The sequence below is a fragment of the Homalodisca vitripennis genome, chromosome X (assembly GCF_021130785.1).
Source record: "Homalodisca vitripennis isolate AUS2020 chromosome X, UT_GWSS_2.1, whole genome shotgun sequence".
Taxonomy (NCBI): Eukaryota; Metazoa; Arthropoda; class Insecta; order Hemiptera; family Cicadellidae; genus Homalodisca; species Homalodisca vitripennis.
In genome coordinates, this window is record NC_060215.1 from 41,003,811 (window position 1) to 41,026,598 (window position 22,788).

At 32.8% G+C, this 22,788-nt stretch overlaps 1 protein-coding gene across 6 annotated transcripts in view; it reads right to left on the reverse strand.

Annotated features, from left to right (window-relative positions):
* Positions 1–22,788, reverse strand: part of LOC124368955 (guanine nucleotide-binding protein G(q) subunit alpha) — an 82,743-nt gene continuing 59,955 nt past the window's right edge. Inside the window, exons 3-9 of one of the 6 annotated variants that reach the window (XM_046826528.1) lie at positions 19,299–19,453; positions 17,283–17,411; positions 16,181–16,309; positions 11,469–11,598; positions 10,044–10,197; positions 4,320–4,427; positions 1–813 (exon numbers count right to left, since the gene is read on the reverse strand). In XM_046826528.1, coding sequence (XP_046682484.1) covers positions 731–813; positions 4,320–4,427; positions 10,044–10,197; positions 11,469–11,598; positions 16,181–16,309; positions 17,283–17,411; positions 19,299–19,453 — 888 coding nt within the window. In that variant the 3' untranslated portion in view covers positions 1–730. Of the gene's footprint in view, positions 814–3,090; positions 3,705–4,319; positions 4,428–8,598; positions 8,707–10,043; positions 10,198–11,468; positions 11,599–16,180; positions 16,310–17,282; positions 17,412–19,298; positions 19,454–22,788 lie in introns of those variants that run through there. The other 5 variants (XM_046826529.1, XM_046826527.1, XM_046826525.1 and 2 more) reach the window with 5 other exon arrangements.

Below are 22,788 nucleotides of genomic sequence, written 5' to 3' on the forward strand. Positions count from 1 at the left end.
TTGTCAGCCATATTTTATTCATCATAAGGTGAAAAACATAACCACTTTCAGAAAAATTGGTATATATTTTTGTTGACAAGAAATTGATTTACAAATTATCTAATTTCAAATACATTCAAGCCGCACACACATACATACAACAATTTACAAGAAAAAAAGCAGTGTCCATCGTTCTGACTCTGGCAGCTTTCACTGTCTTTCGTTCACTCCCGCAGTCGGTCGCTCGGACCGCGGCAGACACCTTTACGTCACAACTATCACTCCCGGACACTAACAAATGAATACAACTGCGGTCTAGTGAACCACAACACCCAGAAATCTGCACTTTTTACAGGATAACATAATGTAAGAGTGAGAAGTTTAAAAAAAACACTTTCCGTCAATTCGTCATTGCAGTTACTCTCTGCCGTTGACGACACAAACGGTAAACGATTGAATAGCAAGAAGGTCCAATAGCATAAACACTCTTATAGTGGTCCTTAAGAGGTCGTTCTTAAAGCTCGGTTTAAGTCACGGGCGAGTCGGTCGCCTCCGGTTTAGTTTAGACGAGTTTATTTATCACAGAAAATTATTCCTTGCAGTCAACTAACTCAACCAACAGACTGAGAGGTGAGGAGGGAACGAGAAATAAAAGATGACGTGACAAACAAAGCGAGTGGCCTATAGACCGGAACCGGGACCAGGACCGGGCGGTGCAGGTAACGACAACCGTAACCAGCAGGTTGCACGGTTACACCAGGTTGTACTCCTTCAGGTTGGACTGCAGGATAGTGTCCTTCACCGCAGCAAACACAAAACGGATGTTCTCCGTATCTGAAACATAACAATAGATCTTGGATTAGACTAGTAATATAACAAAAGTGTAAGAAAAATGTCAGTAGATATAAATAGAAACAGGGAGGAAATATAAATGTACTCATCATACAGTGAAACCTTGATAGTGAAAACCACAATCGTTAATTTACACATATTTTATGACTGATATAAAAAGTATCTCTGTATTGTGGCTCTGTAAATTATGGCTGAACACTCAATAGGCCAAGCCAAAACTAGTATATACAAATAACCTCGGTACAGCAACTCTGGAATAACACCAATTTACACTAAATGCTTTAATGAGGTTTCACTTTTAAGTTAGAAATTTAAAACAAAGAAAAAGGAAAGGAATAAAACGCTCCTTAACAGATCTTCGAATCACAGTTAGTGTGTGACTAACTGTTGATGGTGATCCGTTCAGGTGAGTCTTGCTGAATTTCCTCTAATTTGTTTGTTAACTGACAAAGCTATTTTCTTACTATAACCAGAACCAATATGTATGGTGAAAATTCCAAAAATACTATATGACGATTTATTCATTTATGGGATCTAGGTTTCAACCTTTTTAAAATCAACAATAGCTATTTTTAGCTAGCTATCTGCTGAATGAATGATAAACATCAGTGTCTTGCACATGTCAAATTTACAGGTAAAACTTGAAAATAGAATTTTATAAAATAGGTCTGAATTAAATTAGTACAAGTTGGAAACTGTGTACCTACTAAATTATACTTATGAGAAATATTTCAGAGTGAAAAATAAACTTTTTCTGTCTTTTCAAATTATTCACTATTTGTAAAAGAAGACTGGTAATGATATAACATAACTGAGTAGTTGAAAAATATGAAATCCAACAGAGTATTTCTGAAAAATCAAAAGATTTCTTATCTAATTTTAATGAGGTAAATGTTATTAGCCATATTATGTTGCGAAGTAGATTTAATTTTTAACATATATACAAAGCCCTTAATATTTTTCAATTCATGAAAAAATGAATTGGAATGTGTTTATTGTAGAAATATTAAACCTTAAAACAAAATCTTAAAACTAAATGAAAATATTGATACACTGAAACTTACCCAAAAGTCAGAGAGGTCATGCGTACCCATGCAGAAACCCAGAACCCAAAAGCCACCACCAACACATACTAGTTGGTAAAGGATTGAGAAGATAGATAAGAAGATTAGTCCCTATATAGTCCTAGACATGCACATGCTTTACGTTCTGTTTAAGAGAACCTTAATGCTATTTATTTACTGGAACACACAACTTTTTCATACTTATTAGTAATAGTTATACTGTTATAGCAGAACCTGTATTACCATTGTAAACACAGGTTTCATGTGTCGTGTACGGAAACAAATGTTTTATTTAAAAATATAGTGACATTTTTAAATGTATATAAAAAAAGTAATAAACAAATATGAACATTTCATTATTACAGTATCCTGATACGGTTACAGTTTAAAAGATAATTTAAAACACCCAATTGTTTTTAAGTGGCAATATATTGGCCATATTTCATTTCACCATTCTTCATTGACAATTCGATTGGTTGTGTAAAGCCTTTTATTCAAGACTTACTAGATTCAAGATTGCATTATTGACACAATCTTACACCGTGAAGAAGTATCCTTTTAAATAAATTTCTATTGGAAAAAATTAGATCTTTTGGAAGTTTATACAGCAAACTCTCACTTGACCTTATCCTTATTATCTGATACTTCAGGTGAATTGAGGCAGCAATAAAAAAAAATGAGCAAAATCTACTCTCAAAATAAAAAAATATAATACAAATTGAGTACATAAAATATTAAGCCAGCTTTGACTGAATGCTACTAGGTTCGGCTGATTCAACGTAACAAGAGATTTGCAGTATTCAATGCACCGATTCGTTCATAAGCATGCAGTATTATTACAGCATATTGTACCAAACTCTATAAAGAGTTAATTCCAAATGCTATGTATTAATCACTCCATACTAGTGTGCCGCTTAAAATTGATAAAAACGATGCACTCAATATTACATGTATCATGGGTTTTGATATTAGTAGAACTATTAACCTGTAGAAATCTACTAGTCAGGGTCTCTGAAGCACTAATATTATATTGCCATGATCAAGAAAGACGAGATATTAGTTAATAAATGATCAAAGATTTGTTGGAAGATATTTATTATTATACTGTTTTTATTATCACCATCTTACTTATCCTACCATGACACCAGCACACAAATTTTGGGTAACATTAGCATGGGGAAGAAAAAACAATCAATACTGATGACATTTATATTACAGTAAAACATAACTATACAAATTTTACAATAAATCTGAATAAAATTACATGGACATTCATCTCAAGATTGTTTGAGGAAATGTTATAATTTTAAAAATATAATCAATTTTAGAATGTTTGCTACTTTAAAATTCATACAAATAAATACCATGGTAAAAAACAATAGTAATTTAGAGAAGATTTGAAATTTATTGAGATATTCTGTTAATTATATTCATGCTCACTAAATGCATTACGGCACCAAGTATCTAATAAGAATAAAATGTTATTAATACAAATTTTTAGTGGTTTTAAAACACCAATTTCACTATTGCAAAAAATAAGAGGATGTTATGAGCAGAAAATTGAACAAAATATTATGAAATTAATATAATTTTTTAAAGCGCTCAACATTTTAATAACAGTTAACCGTTATACAATACATTTAAAGCCTATATACATATGTAACATAATAAAGATCCTTAATGTTAACGAAAACAAACAAATGGAAATTGAAAGCGAGTAGTGAAACTAAGCTAAGTTGAATTCCTTCAAAGCACTTTGCATGATGGTATCTTTGACGGCACAGAATACAAGCTTTATGTTTTCCGTATCTGTGAAAACAAGAACATGCAAGTTAATGAAAACGACACGCACATGCAACATGCACAGACTCATTTTGCCACAAACCATCTTAGAGCATATCAAGAGCTCTTCAACAGTTTAATATATATGTGACAACAACGTACACTTTCGAGAAAATTCTTCCAAGATTAAATATTTTTGTATAGGATGACAATCTACTGGGATTGCTTTGATTTGAATTGGCAAAATGATTCTGTAACTATTTTATGTTAAATAAAGACAACACCAGAACCAATTACATATCAACACTATTACACTATCCATTCCACTGAAAGTTTTGATGACATAATAATGTTTTCACTCGTACTAGTTTTTATAATTCCATTTCTTTCAATTGAAAACATGTATGATGCACCATAAATGGCCTTGACCGTGTGTGAAATTACACAGTTAGTTCGATTCAATTACATAATGAGTGACAAGAGCCATTCTCATTTTCAAATAGCACCACTAGTGACCGGTCTTCAATATTTTCAATGGAATGGGCAGTTCAGCACAACTTCGGAACCAAACAAACAAACAAACAAGCGTCTGACAGAGGCAGCAGGCAGAACAGAGAAGCTTGGCTGCTTGTGGAGTGGTACCTGTGGCGCAAGTGAAATGGGAGTAAATGATCTTCTCACTATCTGGGTTCAAGTCTACGAACATCCTCAGGATGAATTCCCGTGCCGCAATTGCGTCCCGTTGGGGACCTACACAACACACTACGTCAACTCTCGACTCTACTGCAAGGAACTAGAGTACACTGAGCAATTACAGATTCTTGTACAACTTCTTCTTCAGGACAGATACACATCCTTCTTTTTCAGTACAGATCTTCTTCTAGACTAGCAAGTATTACCCTCCTAGCAGTTTTCAACTTTACATCATTCAAGAAATTTCAAAAACAAACATAAAGACAGAAGAAAATCACAGTGCTTACAGATGGTAGTCACTGCCTGAATACACTGAAGATCTTTAAGAGAATAATGTTCAATGTTCAATGTTCAATTTCTACTAAAGACAAGAATGTCCATAGAATGATCAACAACTACTAATTTGTTCAGTAATTAATTTAACCCCTCTCTGTTAAATTCTTCAGTGTTAAAGAGTTAGTTACCACTACGAGAAAAGGATTTCCTTCTTCTTCATTCCTGAAAATATTTATTTTTCAAGACTAGTGTCAATGTATATAATTGTTGTTTGGTTTCTCAGAACCAACTGCATTCTGTTTGAACATCAACTTTGAATGTCTTGTCCCATTTGGGAGTTATAATTAGATATGGTTGTTTAATATTTTTATAAATCTAAAATTATGTTTTCACTGGTCAAAATATCAAGTAAAAATAACAAGCTTTCTTCTATCCAAATAACAACACAACAATAACTCAGTTAAATTACACAGCTAATAAGTTATTTCATAAGAGTATCATAAGAAATTATAACAAGCAAAACAAATAAATAATGATTTTAACTAAATAAAAGTTTATACTATTAAACAACAAATTTGGAAAACTAACAAGATGTGAATAATTTTTTAAAATTCTCTTGTTTCTACTAAATCTGAGCTCAAATTAAGTTTATAATGTAAATATAACACATTTCTACTATAATGAACATTTTTTGAGTTCTTGAAATTTCCTAAATACACAAAGTATAAATCTTGTATATGGTGAACTGTGAAAAAAACAAACTTGATTAAACAGACTAGAATATATGCCTTTCAAGCCAATCTAAGTATAACAGTTTTCAACCCGAACCTCCCATCTGTGTTCAAGACTATTTATAATACATGCGTATTTTTCTATATTTTCGTTTAGTGAACTAAATCCTCATACCAATTTACAGCATGTATCCTTACCCTTATCTCCAACTGCAGCTACTCAAGCTCTAAATTAATATGGTGTAGTTTTATATGGTTAACTGCTGCCAAATTATCAATTTATTATTGATAGAGATCTCTTTTATGCATACAAATTCTACACAAAACAGTCTTCTAAATTGTTACTACATCAACATATTAATGTTTCATCAGTTAACAAACCATCTGTTGACTACAATTCAGCATTGAATTCTTAAATTAACATTAAGACAAAGATTTCTGACCTATCACTTACAAGATATCTTGATCAATCACTTATTATTTTAAAAAAAATCAACAATTCAAAAGGATCAATAATTTTTAATAGAAAATTAATCTGTATATATTATGGTCTGAGAATTTTTTTAAATATCTACACACACACACACACACACATATATATATATATATATATATATATATATATATATATATATATATATATAATTGTATACAAATTTTCTGAAACACTTTTTTATGAAGATGCTGTATGATACAATAGAAATGAATACCACAATAAAAGTATTAAGTCTGAGCAATAAAATTGCTGCAAAACAAATAATTTATTGATAACTAGTTTGTAGAAGATAAATGTTAAAGGAATACGAAGAAAGTGATGTCCTTACTGTCCATGATTAGAACAGCCTCGCCCACAAAGGGATAAGATTTTTTTTTTTTAAAAACCTTAGTAGAGACACATTTAATTTTCTTAATATCCACTACCCAGTGTACATAAATAAGAATTAAATATATAGTTTGAGGAAGGAGTTAGGAGTCATTATGACTGAACACGTGTGAACACGTAGCCAGGAGCACTTGTCTACTTATTATGGTTCTAATTACTGTTTGTCCAACGTCTACATGGAATTAAATGGTTCAACTCTAACTTTTGTACTTGTCTAATTTTTATTTTTATGATAGACTATAAATCATCTTTTCATTATTTTATTCTCATTGAGTATAATTTTTGTCCCAGTCAAAGCGTAATACACCCAGTAGGGATGCCTAGATGTCCAAATGTGTCGTTGATTCTAGTTTCTGAAATCCAGATACCAGTCAAATTTCTGTTTAAAGAAATCTTTATTCTATAACGGAAGGTTCTAGTCAGGTTTCTCTTAGCCCTGTAGCAGTTCATGGATAATCTAAATTCTTGTCCCAATAGATATAAAAATTCTTCCTCTTTAAATCAACTTCTAAGGATGTGATTGGTCCGCCCTTACTGATGCTAATCAACACCTCACGATCAGAACCCCCACCCACGTTCATTTTGGACTACCGACATTACCAGGTTCTGTCATTATTTCTTTTTTCCTTCTGTACCTACTGTGCGATAGGTTCTCACAGGTCCATTACAAAGGTCAGATGAATTGTTCACATAATTCATGAAAAAAACTTACGATAAAAATATATAAAGTTCAATCTATTTAATGTCAAAAAGTAATATGTATTTATTCTCCGTGGATCCTAACAATACTATACAAAACTGTAAAAGTCTTATCGTTTTTTGTGCTGATCCCAAAATGAAGTCCAAATTTTACAACAGAACACTCATAACTCGCTAAACTATGGTTTGATATCAGGAAAACATAAGTGATTTTTATTTTAGTAAAATTAAAAAGTGAAAATTAAAAATAAGAGTAGTTTTAAACAAATATAAGTGCTTGGTTTATTAAGTAGAACACACACAACATAGTTTAGCTAGTTTTGACTGTTTAATAAAAATACACTATTTTTATAAAAAACTACAGCCAAAACTAAGAATAAATACAATGAAACATATTATGCTAGAGTTTGACTGAAATACTAATCAACATTACAGGGACATTAAACGATAGAGACAAAGTGAGTTCTAATGCTGAAGCATTTACTTTTCACACCACTCGTGTTTGGGCAGTGGGGCCAAATTAAAGACAAGCACTTGGGGAATCTTTAATTTGTCACAATAATATCTTATACGACCCCAATAATCAAACTGTATATGGCCATAAAAGTTTTCCATAGCAAGAAGATTGAATCAGAAGATACTACCCAGCAGTTGGAGAGCACTAAACAAAACTAAGTTTATGATTAACATCCAAAAACTGAACAAAATACTATGAACTGACGTGGTTTTACTATGACTTGGTTGGTAGTAATTTTTGGCAAATATCAAACATGATTTACAAGTATTCAGTTGATAGTACCAAGTGCTTGCCAAGGGAGTAGAGGGAATACTTACTATTGTACAAGGATTATTTGGAAAGTTTACTCAAACTTGTGATGTATTGTGTAGAAGTATAGTAGGCAGTGGAAGTCTGGTATACTGTTAATATTGCCCAACTTGTTCTGAGGATGCTCTACACCATTGTTTAGTTCATGTGAGGATGGTATTACTGAAAGTGACAATGTAATCAGAGGATTGCCAAGTCTTCACTCTCTATTGTTCGTTGGACTAGAAAAGGCTGCATAATTGATTTAAAAAATAAATTATTTTAGACAAGAAAACCAAGTGACAAGGACTTGAGGCTGTTGAAGATTTTCAGCAGCAAATTTTAATTTTTTGTAATGTTTATGACTACACGAGTATGAGTGATGGTAAGAAGTAGTGTTTGTAGATAGAAGGGTGGCATGGAGGTACTTCAGAACTCCATTTGAAAACACACACACACACACACACACACACATTTTATCAAGAAAACACATTCATTACTTGCTGAAAGATAGCAAGAATGACAAACATTAATAGTTTATTATATTTTATATATCATATTGTTGACATCAGCAACCACAAATACTGCAATTTTTCATGATGCTACCTACTACCTAAACAGTGAGGGATATGAGAGGGAATGCATGTGTTTGAGTCATGTATGTCAGTGATATCATACCAGAAAGGTATGTTGGTTGTTATTTGTACAGGTATCAAGGAGCTATTGATAATTCTAGACTGAAGTGATGCAGCAAGTGTTTGACTAAGTATGAGTAACTTTCTCAAATACCCCTTGCACAAAAATCCATCAATGTTTAATTGTTGACTAATTGACCTGTAGCAGCAGTAAAATGTGAATAACACATTCTTTCTGGATCCGGGTTTTCCTTTAGATAGACCTGAAGGATAAATTCTCTTGCCCGAATATGGTCTTGCTTGGGTCCTGTTAAAAAGGTTAACATTACCTGTACAGTAGTAATGAAAGCAGGAGAAATAAAGAAACAAAAATTCAGTTTTGGTTATCCAAACAATTGTTGACTTGTACCTTGTATAAAAGTTCTTTTTTGTAAAAAGATATGACACTATAACATGACTTCAATGCAGACAATTGGGAATTGACAGTAATTCAAACTAAGTATAATAGATGTTTAGCGGTTCTGAAAAGTACACTGCCATTATGAATAAGTCAAAGTCAAAATACCTTTATCTATATTATACATATGAGTACAATACAAATTGTTAACTACAACTCATTGTATACAAATTTTGAAATGAATAAAATGCTATTTTAATTCAATATTCTTTAACTAGATTACATTAAATCATTAAATGTAGAAATATTGATAAAATAAAAATTACTCCGTTTTTCAATTAAGACGTATTATAAGTTGAAATTAATTTGACAGTTCTCAATTACACAGTTTGTGTAAGATTACCAGTTGCCCAATGAATTTCACATGAGTTTATAAATCACAATCTCACTATTTAGACTCGGTTTTGTAATGTTGCCATACATACTCATTTTTAATATACATTTAATTTCTTAATGTTTCCCTAGTCTATTATGCATTTAAATCTCGCCTTGAACTGACTAGTTTAGAGACAGAAAGGCAATGCATTCTGTGTTAGAAAATATTTTTAAGTACCAATATAACAGTATTCAAGCCTTGAAAAGGGAGATTCTGATTGTACTAGAATTATTAAGCTTAAATTAGTTTTATTAATATGTGATGTTCAATAAAGTAGTTAGTTTTATATAACTTAAGAGTTAAGACACCTTTCAGTGTACAAAATATGTATAAACTAAAATAAAAAATTTAAATGAGTTGAAATTAGATTTATCGTTCCTGCAAAAACAATCTATGATATTTGTATACTACAGCATACTGATATCATACTTCAAATTGTGTCATGGACAGAAACACAAATTTCTGCTGTCTGTTCTTTTAAACATTTAATGCTTGATACATCACACTGTCTACTGAGACAGTGCTTAGTCTGCTCTTAAGTCCACAGTATTAAAACTATGAAGAGAAACTTTGACCAACAGATAAATGACAAAGAAATATTTTCTTCACAAATATCAACAATCCTGCCCCTCCCCTTTTAATCCCCCTTCCTCCATGGATGCCTTTAATCTGACTCATATTCTAGACTAGCCAATGAAATTATTTTTTTCCACTGGCTCTAGTAACAGTGACTCAGAAGTCACCTCACATATACAGCAGAACTATCTTTACTTTCCTCAACACTGTAAAGGAATTACCAGTGAATACCCACCATCGTACTCAGGGAAGTAATCAACGAGATGAGAATACATGATCTTCTCCTCCAGCAGATCTTTCTTGTTGAGGAAGAGAATGACTGAGGAGTGCTGGAACCACGGATATGTGATGATGGTCTTGAATAAGGCTTTTGACTCTTCCATCCGATTCTGTTTGGGAAAAACAATGTTAAAGCATTTAACAATCTACGGCTCCGTACCAATTATAAACTATAAAAGACACTTGCTTGATCAGCCTTGGTACTAGTATTCTAGTGTGGTTATATCCTGTAGAGTTGGAACTTACTATGATACAAACCCCACATCTCGTGATAATACAGTTAATGGTAGTGTAAGAGAATAACATGTTGAAATATGACTCTGTGAGCCAAGAGCCAATTGGCACTCACAACAATACACTCTAGACAGTTTGAAATAAATAAGGAATTTTATTTCTAAAATAAATCTATTGTCAGCCACACTAGTCTTGGGGGTTAGAATGGAAGGTTAGCAAGGGTTAATAAAATAAAATAATAAATCTTTTAACAGGTCATGATTATTACTGCATGCATTCTGAACCAACCGTCATGACACGTAAATAAAGTAAAAACTTTTATTTTTATTTTTAGATAATCTAGACTTATGTGCTGCGACTTTTAATGTTATAACCTCGGCTAAAATAGTTTATGCAGGGTCCACTTATATTTTAAACTGGTGTTGTGCAAATGAATTAGGTTTAAATGGTGATAAGGTCCAGGATCTCAGGATTCTCCTTGGCTAAGAAATGATGATGCTACACTTTCCAAGGAATCACACTACAACCTAATCTCAAATGACATAATCATATCAACAGTGTTTCTGCTTGTTTGGCCAAGGGAATTTTTATGCTACGTTCCCTAAAAGACATCTGATGTCATGTTGAAGACCTATACATTCAACATAAGTAACAATAAAGATTCTTGATTTTTAAACATCTTGTTCAGCATGTGTCGGCTGCTTTTTGTTCACACCACCTGCTTGATTACAACAATTTTATGGTTTGTTTTGAATTCTGATTATGAAGGAATCATGTTTATTCATGAAATATGATTGTGATTTGTTAATAACTTTCAAAATTTGGACAAAAACAGTTTTTAAACTACTACAAACATATTTTCTGTTGTATTTAAATTGTTCTAATGAAAATCTATAAACAATAATGTCATAAGGTAGTCAACTACAAAGGCATCTGTATTCTTAATATTTTATAACATTGTATACTTAAAAACATTGTTCGGAATAATTTAGTAAGCACTCAAGAATTGAAGTTTTTTAAACATACAGATTACATTAATCCCAAAAAGGAAAATTTATGTGTATTCTCAACAAAGCTCAATCTCTACATTAAGGAAGTTAATTTTATCACTAACTATTTACACACCCCTACAATGCTAATGACTGACCTCGTTTTCGGATTCAAAAAGAATTTGGTCGTATTCACTCAAAGCCACCAGAAATATAATAGATGTGACGTTTTCGAAGCAGTGAATCCACTTTCTTCTTTCAGATCTCTGTCCGCCTACATCCACCATCCTGCAAGAACAAAACAAGTTATCCTTTTAACATCAAACTCCTATACAATACCCAAATCACATGACATATTTTTGCAACTGTCACCAACTTACTCCTATCAACCCATAAACAATACACAATTTCAACATTACAATAATGTAAATTCCCTAAAACAAATTACATTTTCTTGTCAGTGTGTACAAATTTGTTTATAATTAATTTTATCACAAATTCTCTATAGTGAAATATTCTTTTCCTTAATCTATTTATGGTGGTACTTTTTAAACAAATAGTTATATATACAAATTCCAAAGAAAAGGATACAGTAGAACCCCTCATATCCGGCCACCATGGGACCGAGCCCCTGGCCGTATAACGATTCGGCCGGATAAACCAACCTACAGTACACAGCACTTGACGAAACAAAACAATTGTACTGTACTAACCGCACTGGAAATAATCAACGAACTGTTTACAGGTTAAACCTATTAGCTCAACTGAGGACAACACAGGAAAATGTAAAAAAATAGATACACAAAAATAACGCAAGAGTCGTGGGAGACTAGTGCGTGCAACTGCGCGTCTGCAAGCCGTGGTAAATAAATTTCAATATTGGCTTCCGGGAAGTGGCCGGATAAACCGAGGTGCGGTAAAACCGAGGCCGGATATGAGGGGTTCTACTGTACTAAGAATTTAGAAATGTATCAAATTAATGAAAACAAGAGAAGCTAGAAAATGTTCTAAAGAAAACTTATGTTTAACCTTAAGGAAAATAAAATAAATGAAATTTATAAATCAGTACCTATTCATTTGGTTATCAATTTTCATAAAAATTATTAAATCCATTGAAATAATTTTATTTATCCGATAATTTTCTTTTTGTAATGTAATTTACAGGGATAAATCTGTTTACGAGTCTTTGATAAGAAAGAAAATGGTCCTTTATACATATACACTGAGTAAATTTAAATGTTTTTGTAATAGTTCAATTTAATAATGCCAGATTTACGGAATAAATTTTACGTTCAACATACATTTAAAAAATAAAATTAACAATATTGTGATAACCCATGCAAATGTATAAAATGAATGTTAAGCTTGTTATACTTTTCCACTATACCTAAACTATAGTGAATCTAACTGACATTGATATGCCCATCATCAATATTAAGCAATTTTACAAGCAATACAATCATGCAAACTTACCAAATCTTCACTTTATTTGTGAAAATACCTCTTGTAATGTAAATATTATTACACACTGAACTAAAATAAATAGAAAATGTGAATACTGTCTGTATGTTTAATAAGAATTTGTCAATAAAAAAATATTTTTCATATATATTTTAATATTGATACTTGAAAAATATTTCTTAATGCATATACCACTGAAACATTACAATGTTAACATTAAATCTTGCAAACTTCTAAGTGTTTGTGGCATTTAATAGTACCAAACATACAAACATGACTTATAACATCATACTCTTTTATATATTGTTCAAATATGCTCTCCATTAATATTCTACATATAATTCCAGTTGTTATGATTTAGCAACCAGTACATTGTTTAAATAATAAGACAACAAAATGATTACTTACTTGTAATCAATGTTACTTATCAGTTGATGTTTGTTTTGGTTTAGTATTTTGTAAACTATGTTATAATTTTGCATATCTGTTTGTTTGTTTGTTGATGTGTATCAGTGCTAGTGCTGACCACGCCCTGGATGACTAATCTTAGAGAAATGAGTATCAAAGTCTAGCTGCTAATCATTACAGTGTTTTAGAGTTAGTAGATTTAGTTGTAGCCTTAATAACTTTTTTTAATAAGCTTTGATGATTTTTCTTTCATTTTATTCCATAAATAAAAAAACACATTCTTAATGATACTTATTTGATTTCAAGATGAACTTTATTAGACAGTATTGTACTTTGATAACTAAGTTTTGAAATCTCATTCAAGGGCTTAAAACCAATTTATACAAGTTAACATGAATTGTTTCCATTATTCTCTACAAAAAATAATGTAATAATATGTATATATTGTATGAAAATATCAAGGAAACTATTCTGTATGCTGTAAAATACCTAACAATGATAATAATTACTTCTTAATTGTGGTTGTAGCTAGCTACTGTTTTAAACTTAATGTAGCAGTAGATATAACCAGCTACTTCTTTAATACTAAATGCTATTTAACTAGTCTAAATGGAGTTGAAAGGAAGAATTGATAATTACTTCATGTGACTATGGTGCAGCAGAATATCTACAAAAAAAAGAAAAATACCCACAAATCTATCTGCAGTCATGGCTCAGTCATCTGCTTCATTTTACATTTCCTTTTATTTTCTTCTTACACCTTCCTCTATTCTGCATAAGTATTTATATTAAAAAATACCTCTGTCTCAGCATAAATTAATGGACCTACTAAAAGACTGGTCAGATTCTCGAGTTGTTTTCTAATTCTCAAGGACTTTCTAATTACTCACAATTGCTTTTGTTTGCACTTCACATTCAAATATTCCAAGAACTGGTCAATTTTTTATTTCATAATTTATAAGCTTAAGATTACCTTTTTTTATCGACATTTCAAGTATGTCCCTCACTGAGGGGTAACTTAAGACTGATAATGGTCTAGTTTGATGTGTCAGATTAAAATTATTATTACATTGATAAGAATTTGTCTGTCTGTCTCCAAGTACATTTTCATACTATTGAAGCAGTCACCCATCTCCGCTTTCTTATTATATCACATTTTCCAAGGTCTTAATCCTTTAAAAAGTTCTCAAGTTTATTTTTATTAAATATTTTGAGGGGAAGATTTCCATTTAACAAACCGTAGTAATAGTAACTTTATTCAGTGTGCTCCAATAATTTACAAAAACAATGCCTTAGTGCTGAATTAATTGTTTGTTCTGGGTCAAATAAATATTAAAGCTCTTCAACAAAACTTTATACATATATATGGAGAATCTCGTTCATACAAGTGTAGAGGGGCTGGTCCAGGCCCTGGTAAAATTGTCAGAAAAAAAACGGTCTGAATAGGGACCTGGTGTTATGTCTTGTGAATAATAGCTTTATACTTTAGAAGAAGGCTAACAAAATGGACCAAACAAAACATTTATGAAGCATCCTAGTGTAACTACTGAAATTAGAGGTTCTTTTAAAAAGTTTGTTTTATATACAGGGTTTCCCGTAACAAAAGGGTAACAAAATGAAATTATCTTTCAATTTTCAAAATGGTGGCCATATATTCAGTTTTTCTATTGTTGGCTATTCACCAAGAACCGAGATGTGGGCCATGTCTTGTCACAGTAAATTTGCTCTAAATCAGTTATTTATTACTTGATTTAAATACTTTTATTGTCATTAGATTTGTGATAATATCCTCTAAAAACCGTTATTCATGTAATTCTGGAGAAAAACTGTTGGTTTTTAAGGTATTCAAAGTTTAAGTTTTAATGGCCGCCATTTTAAAAATACTACAGATAATTTCATGATAATTTTTCAGTAATTGGCCTTATTATCGTAAACACTTAAACTAAATTTGGTATAATTAAACTTATTAGTTTTTAAGATATTAATTTTTTTCTAAAAAACTCATACAGACAGACAGATGCGAAACTAAGCATTAGAGACCCATGTTCATATGGTGAAATATCAAAGAGTTGCGGGACACCCTAAATAATAAGAGGTTAAATGACATGTTTCGCACAAAATATTATAATTTTTGAACTAAAAAAGTATAAGTATTAATATAAAAATAAAAAAGTTGTACTACACACTTTTAACTCATTTTTTGAGGCCTGTCGAATGTGTGAAAAGTTACTGCTCAAACAGTTAATAGGATTCAGTAGTATCTGAAGTTGTTTAACCAGGAGAGGATTAAGTAATTAAATTACTGATGGAGTTGTTTGGTAGATATTGATCAATCGCTTTAAGTAACTACAGTACCATCATCAATTACTTGGTAGATGGACGACTGACTACCTACAAAGACAAGATCGCTCAGGAGTCACTCGTACTATCTTTCGGTTATCTTGTGATAGATAACTGCTACCCACTAGACTAAAAAGGTTTAAATATTTCAAAAGTCAAGGCAGAATGCTGAAAAAGTGAGATGAAGTAATAACACTACTACTTGTGTCATTACTGTAATAATTCTTTAAACCACACTAGGTAGTAATAATAAGCAGGAATACACTAACTTACTTAGTCATTTTGAGTGTTTGGTCACAAGATGAGTTTTGAAGGACAAATTATACTTCAATCACATGACCGATACATATGGTTAATTTTCCCTGACTATATACTAAAATTTAACATCCATTGTATTTCTATAAAAAAAACATTACTTCAAAATTCTATGAGTCTTAGCTCTTTATGTTTCTATCCAAGAGTTGACTACTACTTGTTTGCTAATTGACTGTCTCCACCTTGGAATCTGAGATGCTACCTGACATTCAACAAGACTTGACTCCACTACTACCAGATCTTGTCCATTACGAGGGTCTGCTACCAAATACACAACAAACCATCTCGATCCCTCACACCTACAGGGGTCTGCTACTCTGTGAGGAGGTGAGGGTAGATCAAGTACCTAAACACGATTGAGTCCAGATCGAAGGGGTACTCAATGATGCCAGTCGTGGGTGCTCGAGCTCTCAGAATGTCCTGTTCAGTCGGCAGGTAATCCGCCTGTTCTATCCGGCCGATGTCCTCAAGGTAACTGAAAACGAGGATCATGCAGACACATACATGTACATGCGGACAGTCATGCCTTTATGACCTCTTTCATGCCACTGGAAAGTCGGCATTCGTTGGAAATCTTAGTCCAAGAACGTAACTACTGAACTTCACAAAATACTCAATTTAATAACTTTCACTTGACAAATTTTTATTTCTAAGATTCCAAAATTCCGCTGGTAATTGTATGGTAGCAAGGCTGAAAGGTTGACAGATTGATTTTGTACCATCCCAGTATGATTTTTGCCATTTGCCCAGTGCTTGAATACTTTTCCTTCCTATTAGATCCTCAACAAATTAAAGCTGTAAATATTAAACAATAAGCATGAAGAGAGTACAAAAAATATGATTTTTCATGCCTAAAATTACATTTCTTAAACGTTTTTTTTAGCTTTTCTTATAGAGACATTTCATTTATTGTACTATATGGTAATTGCTCTAATCTTCCATGTGTATAACCTCAATTGCAATTTGAAACTGTAATTTTTATGTTAAATTGAACTTAGGCATATTTACCGTATATAATATAGATTTTTATTACATTTTGGAAAAATATTATTTATAAAAACAAATGACAAATGTTTTACGGAATATTAGATGTATATGAAGATTTCACCAATCGTATTATGAATGACAACAGATACCATTATCGTTTCAGGAGCTACAGTACAAAGATACTCTTAATATTTCAGATAGCTTCGTTTTGAAGTAAGATCCCATAAATAATAGTTAGTACCAAACACCAATTTACAAAAACAACAAAAATGTGTAACATGCAGACAAGACAAATAGCGAGTATTCACAAAAACAAGGAGTTTCTCCGGACACCAAATACTTGTTGTTCCCTGAAAAATCAGCAAGAGTAGAAATGACTGGAAGCAGTGATATCAACCCCCTTCCGAAGCCAAGCCAAGCTGTTCCATGCACCAAAGCAGAGCTTACAGTGAATCGTCTACCTAAATCTGATCTCTTCCAAGTCGAAGGGATACTCGATGATGCCTGTTGTGGGGACTCGGACTCGCAGAATATCCTGTTCTGTGGGCAAATAGTTGGGAGCAGCCACTCTGTCGATTTCCATCAGGTAGCTGTCAAGCAATACAGTTCATCATTAAGTGCCTATTTCAGTCTAATTTTAAGAATAAATCATACTTTTTAATCAAAGATCCAATAAATATTGATCCACAACATCTCATCTGAGTTAAATTAAACAATGACAGTTTTGACAAAATATCCCGGACAAAAGCCATGTCTTTTAAGAAGGGATTTTATTGATACAATACTGCTCTATACTTCAAAATAGTGCTTGTGGAAGATGAACGTAAAATAAAAGAAAAAGTTATACATCATATTTTTGTGAAACAACGGCTAAAATAGAGTACAAGGACATTACGCCGTTGCTAACAATAACACTGATTGCATCAATAGCTTTTAATATGCTAATGTTCTCTTACTTTGCAGATAGTGGCTTGTGCCTTCAAGAACACGAGAACAATTGTAAAAATATACAAGCTTCCTCTAGAAAAAATATATTAATCTTTTTTTTATATCTATGTCATTCACTACTGGCACTCCTCTAAACATACAAATGATAGTCACTTGCAGATCATCATCAATACTATAAAACCCTTCCTCTACATTACTGCACAAAGTAATATTGCACTATATGTGACCCTTCATAGCAGCTCTAGTTGATATGCAATCTCCAATCCAGCAATTGACACAATAATGTCACATTCTTCTGTTGTTTGTATTATCAATGGGAAGTACTTGATTCCAATTAGATAGTATGTGTGTGTATAGTATGGTAGTAAGAAATCAAGGTCATTCTAATTATAAAGTAATGAAGTTTGGTGACCTGCAGATATATAGTAAATGGTACTTATCCACTACCACAGACCATTCCAAACTTGAGCAATTTTCTTCTTTACTTCCTATGAACAGACATCTGCTGTTAAAACTGTAGATGATCACTTAGATCACTTAGCCTTTACAGCTCACCAGACATAAAATCAGGAGATATAGCCATAACAGAATTACCACTATTATAATTAATAAAGCTAAAAAGACTGAAGACCTATTCTTGGGTGGCGGCAGTCATTCTTGAACTGAAGCACACAATTTTTCATGGCTTTTGAAACAATTTTTAAGGCACCTATCCAGCATAAAGTACTGTTTTTAGATTTTTAATCAGACACATTGTAAATAACATAATATTTAATTTTACAAACTATTTTTACCCTCAAATATGAGATTACGTAAACTCTATAAGAAACCTACATTTTAATATGTTTAAAATGCTACAGTACTTAGAACAGAAAAGTGTATTACCTTAACAAAACTTAAAAAAACTGTTGTTCCTTTCAAACCATAGAAGCCTTTTTTGGCGATTTCCAACTCTAGTAAGCAACGGTTTCTTACATTACTTCAGGGTGGTTTTAGATGATTATTTGTTAAGCCCACATTGTAATTCAAACCCGCATCTCTGAGATGATAATCTGAGAGGCCAACAATTAATTTACAAGATACAACGGCACAGGAACCTGATACCAACACATTGTACTCATCACTAAATGTCTTTCAACTGATAAAAAAAACAAATTTTTAATAGTTTGTATCCAAACCAAATAGAAAGCTTAATGAACATTCCACTATTAACAAATACATTATTTAAACAAACTTTTTTAATATGAACTCTGTAATTATTACAAGAATAATTGGTTTTATGTTTCATTTACTCATTTTCATTGCATTAAAGGTATACAGAATCACTAGACCAATTAATGTTGATTGCAGTAACCCACATGGAACATTATTATAATCATAAAAAATACATTTTTTGGCAATAATACCACTATGTCATAATATTGTTTCTATTTGACAATTGAGGCATTTTTAAACGTTGACTCGTCACAAAAATTAATACGATGGAAATTTAAAGGTGGAAGTGTCACTTTGTCGACTACACTACTCACTATTTGGCTGAGTCAGTGAGTTGATACTCGCGCCGCCTGTCGTAACATTCTTGGATGCCTGAGTCAGCCCACAAATCCTTGATTGCTTCCACATACGGGCTCTCGAATGTTGTCACTGTCTCAAAGTCCACGCTCCGAATCAATTCTGCCTTTTCCTGTAATCAGACCATTGGATCTCAGTCAAACCTTCTTTTATATTCAATTCAAATTATAATCAACCTAAGTATCTCAACTTCATTGTTTTAAAATAATTAATCAAATTGTATCCTAAACTCAGAGAAACTTAAATAATCTACACCCAAAGTAAAATACACAAGAAATGGCAGTTTTGAAGTCTGCAAACAACTAAAATATTTTCACACCACAAAACTGTATGTACTATAGATCACAAACACCGCACATCTAGATGATCTACAGATCCAAGACGTTGTATATATCCAGGTGTAATGTCGGGTATAATTAGCTGATAGATCTAGATGGAATAATAAACACACATATTGAGTTCTCAAATAGAATAATCAATTTTTGGACAATTTTTATGAAACATTATTGGAGGCCACAAAAAGATGCAAAATAAGGTGTAAGAGTTAGTACAGGATTACAGGATTTACACAACATCAGATATCTAGGTAAAGCAATAACATTTTTACTGAAACCTTAAAAATTTTACACTATTAAAAAGTTTTCTGTATTTAAAATACTTTTGTAAAAGTTCCTGGACCAACACAATATATAAAATATGGTATGGAGAAAATAGTAATATAGGATTACAATACATGTTTAAGAACTACTAGTTGCAGAAACAAAACATAAGATTAAGATGGGCAGGTTTCAGAATAATAAGAATACAATTTATGTTATATTCCAAATCTAACCAGGAGAGTAAATAAATCCAAAAGGCATGAGACATCAGTATAAAAGATTGTTGGTCTAAGTGACCAAACATGAAAATAGTTCATGCTTCAGATTGAAACATAAAGTTCCTTTTGAAAGTAAAGATTTTATTGTAAAATAATTGTGATGTTTTATGTATATATGATCTACTTTTACACATTTCATTTTTTAATATGAAATAATTCAGAACACTGAAAATTAGTTTTTGAAACCTCGACAAAGAATTTTCCATAAAAAAATAGAGGGGCTGTTCAATAAGTATCGGGTCGGGTTCACTGTATCCTCAATGGAACGGTGGAGGGGGTCCAACTGGTCGGCCTCGGTAGATGGTCCTCCACCACTCAGGCGCACTTTAATTCAGTCACCTAAGAGCATGCTGGAAGGAGGTGGATTTTTGTGATGTGTGAGTTTTTTAAATGTCAACATGTCATGGAGCGGATTATCGAGTAACGCTACGCTGTGAAGGTTTGCTTTAAATACAAGAAATTCACATCCTAGACCCCCTGAACTTATTATGGAGATAATGCCTTAAGCTGCACAAGAGTTTTTGAGTAGCACAAAATGTTTAAGAAAGGCCAGGAGCTCGTCGAAGACAATCAATACGTCGGACGCCCGATGACCACTCGAACAGATGCTCAGGTGGCCAAAGTTAAAACAGTTTAGGACTCTGACAGGCAATTAACCATCGCCCTCTTTAGTGAGGAGACCGGCCTTTCAGTCGGAATCGTTCACACCATTGTAACAGAGGATCTTGCAATGAGGAAAGTGTGCAGAAAGCTGGTGCCGAAAGTCTTGAACGAGGAATAAAAACTGTTGCGGGTGGAAATTTTGCACGAATGTTGGACTGAATTCAAGAAGATGAAAATTTTCTTGACGTTATTACTGGTGATGAATTATGAAAGACAACGACAAAGGCGTGGCAACTTTACCTCACATGCCCCCCCCATCCAAGATCTGGCTCCACCAAACTTTTTCTTGTTTCCACGAATGAAAAGGGAGCTCAAAGGATATCTAGACTCCATCAAGGCAGTTCAAGAGGCGACGACAAAGGTTCTTTATTGTATTCTGGAAACTGACTTCTTTGGGATTTTGACGAGTGACAGACACGCCGAACTAAGTGTATTGATGCAGGAGGGTGTATTTTGAAGATTATTAAGTAATTGTAATTGTATGCAAAATATTCTGCAAAATACTTAGGCCTAGTTTGTGGATCTAAGCTTGTACCCTCTATTGAGGATGGAACTAATGTTGAGGTTAGTGACACTACTACGATTAGGTGCGACGGTGCCTACCCAGGGTCGCCGACACAAGACGTCATATATAGGCCTACCTCAAAGCCTAACCTAAAGTTACTGTTCTTAAATGTACAAGGTTTGCAAGAAAAAGAAAATATTTTAAGTGTCCTGGGTGATGAAAATCATTATGACCTGCTGTGTTTTTGTGAACATTGGCTCAGTGATCAGGAACAGGATTGTGTGGATGTGGAGGGCTATGTGCGAGCATCTTTATTCTGCAGAAGTAATCACATTAGAGGTGGAACAGGCATAATTATTTCAGCTACTAGTAGCTTAAGGTATGAGCGTATAGCGGTGGATCAATTCTGTGAAGAGCTCCATTTTGAATGTACAGCAGTTTTGCTTTCTTACCTCAACCTACTCACAATAACTCTTTATCACTCTCCAGCTGGTGATGCAAATATATTTTTAGAAAAACTGGAGCAGCTTTTAATTTATTTGGGTCGCTTCAAGGCTTACATAGTTATAGGTGGGGATGTTAATGCTAAATTTGACGTCACTATAAACTCGCCTACAGTTAAGAAGTTGAAAATTGTTCTTGCTCAGTTTAACTGTCACTACGTCAACAATCAACCCACAAGGAATAACAACTGTCTGGATAATATTTTCACAGATATTGAGACATCTGCTTATGAGTACAAAGTTGTATGCCCTGACATAGCAGATCATGAGGGTGTCGAGATGGAAATAAAATGTAATTGTTTGCTGGAAGTTGCGCCCAAAGAAACTCCTGTAGTAAAAATGGTTAGAAACATTTCTGTAAATAGCATTTTGTATTTTAAATTTTGCTTAAGTGAAATGAACTGGCTAGAACTTCTCAAGTGCAAAACAATGACAGCAGAAACCATGTTTGACCAGTTCTTCAACAAGTTTTTAGAAGTATTCAATGATTGTTGCCCTTTGAAGTGTGTAAAAGCTAAAGCTCATACCGTGAAGAAACGGTCTATTAAATCACATCTTGCGTGGTATACTCCGGAGCTGGAAATTTTAAGGAAGAGGGTGATGGGTTACCGAACAGTTTTCAAAACTACTGGGAGCGAACAGGCTCTTAGGGCCTATAAGGAGATCAGATGTCGGTACAGGAAATCAGTAAATCAAGCCAAACTAGTAGCCAATGTCAACTTTATTGAGTCTGCGAGCAAAACCCTTGTCAGGCAGCCTGGTCTCTTATAAAAAAGAAGACATCCCCAGCCGTAAACGAGACAACAAACATTTCCGCTGATGAGTTCAACAACTTCTTCATCGAGTCAGTACACGCTATCAAGGCTGCGGAGGGAGTCAAAACCTGTTGCGACTTCAAG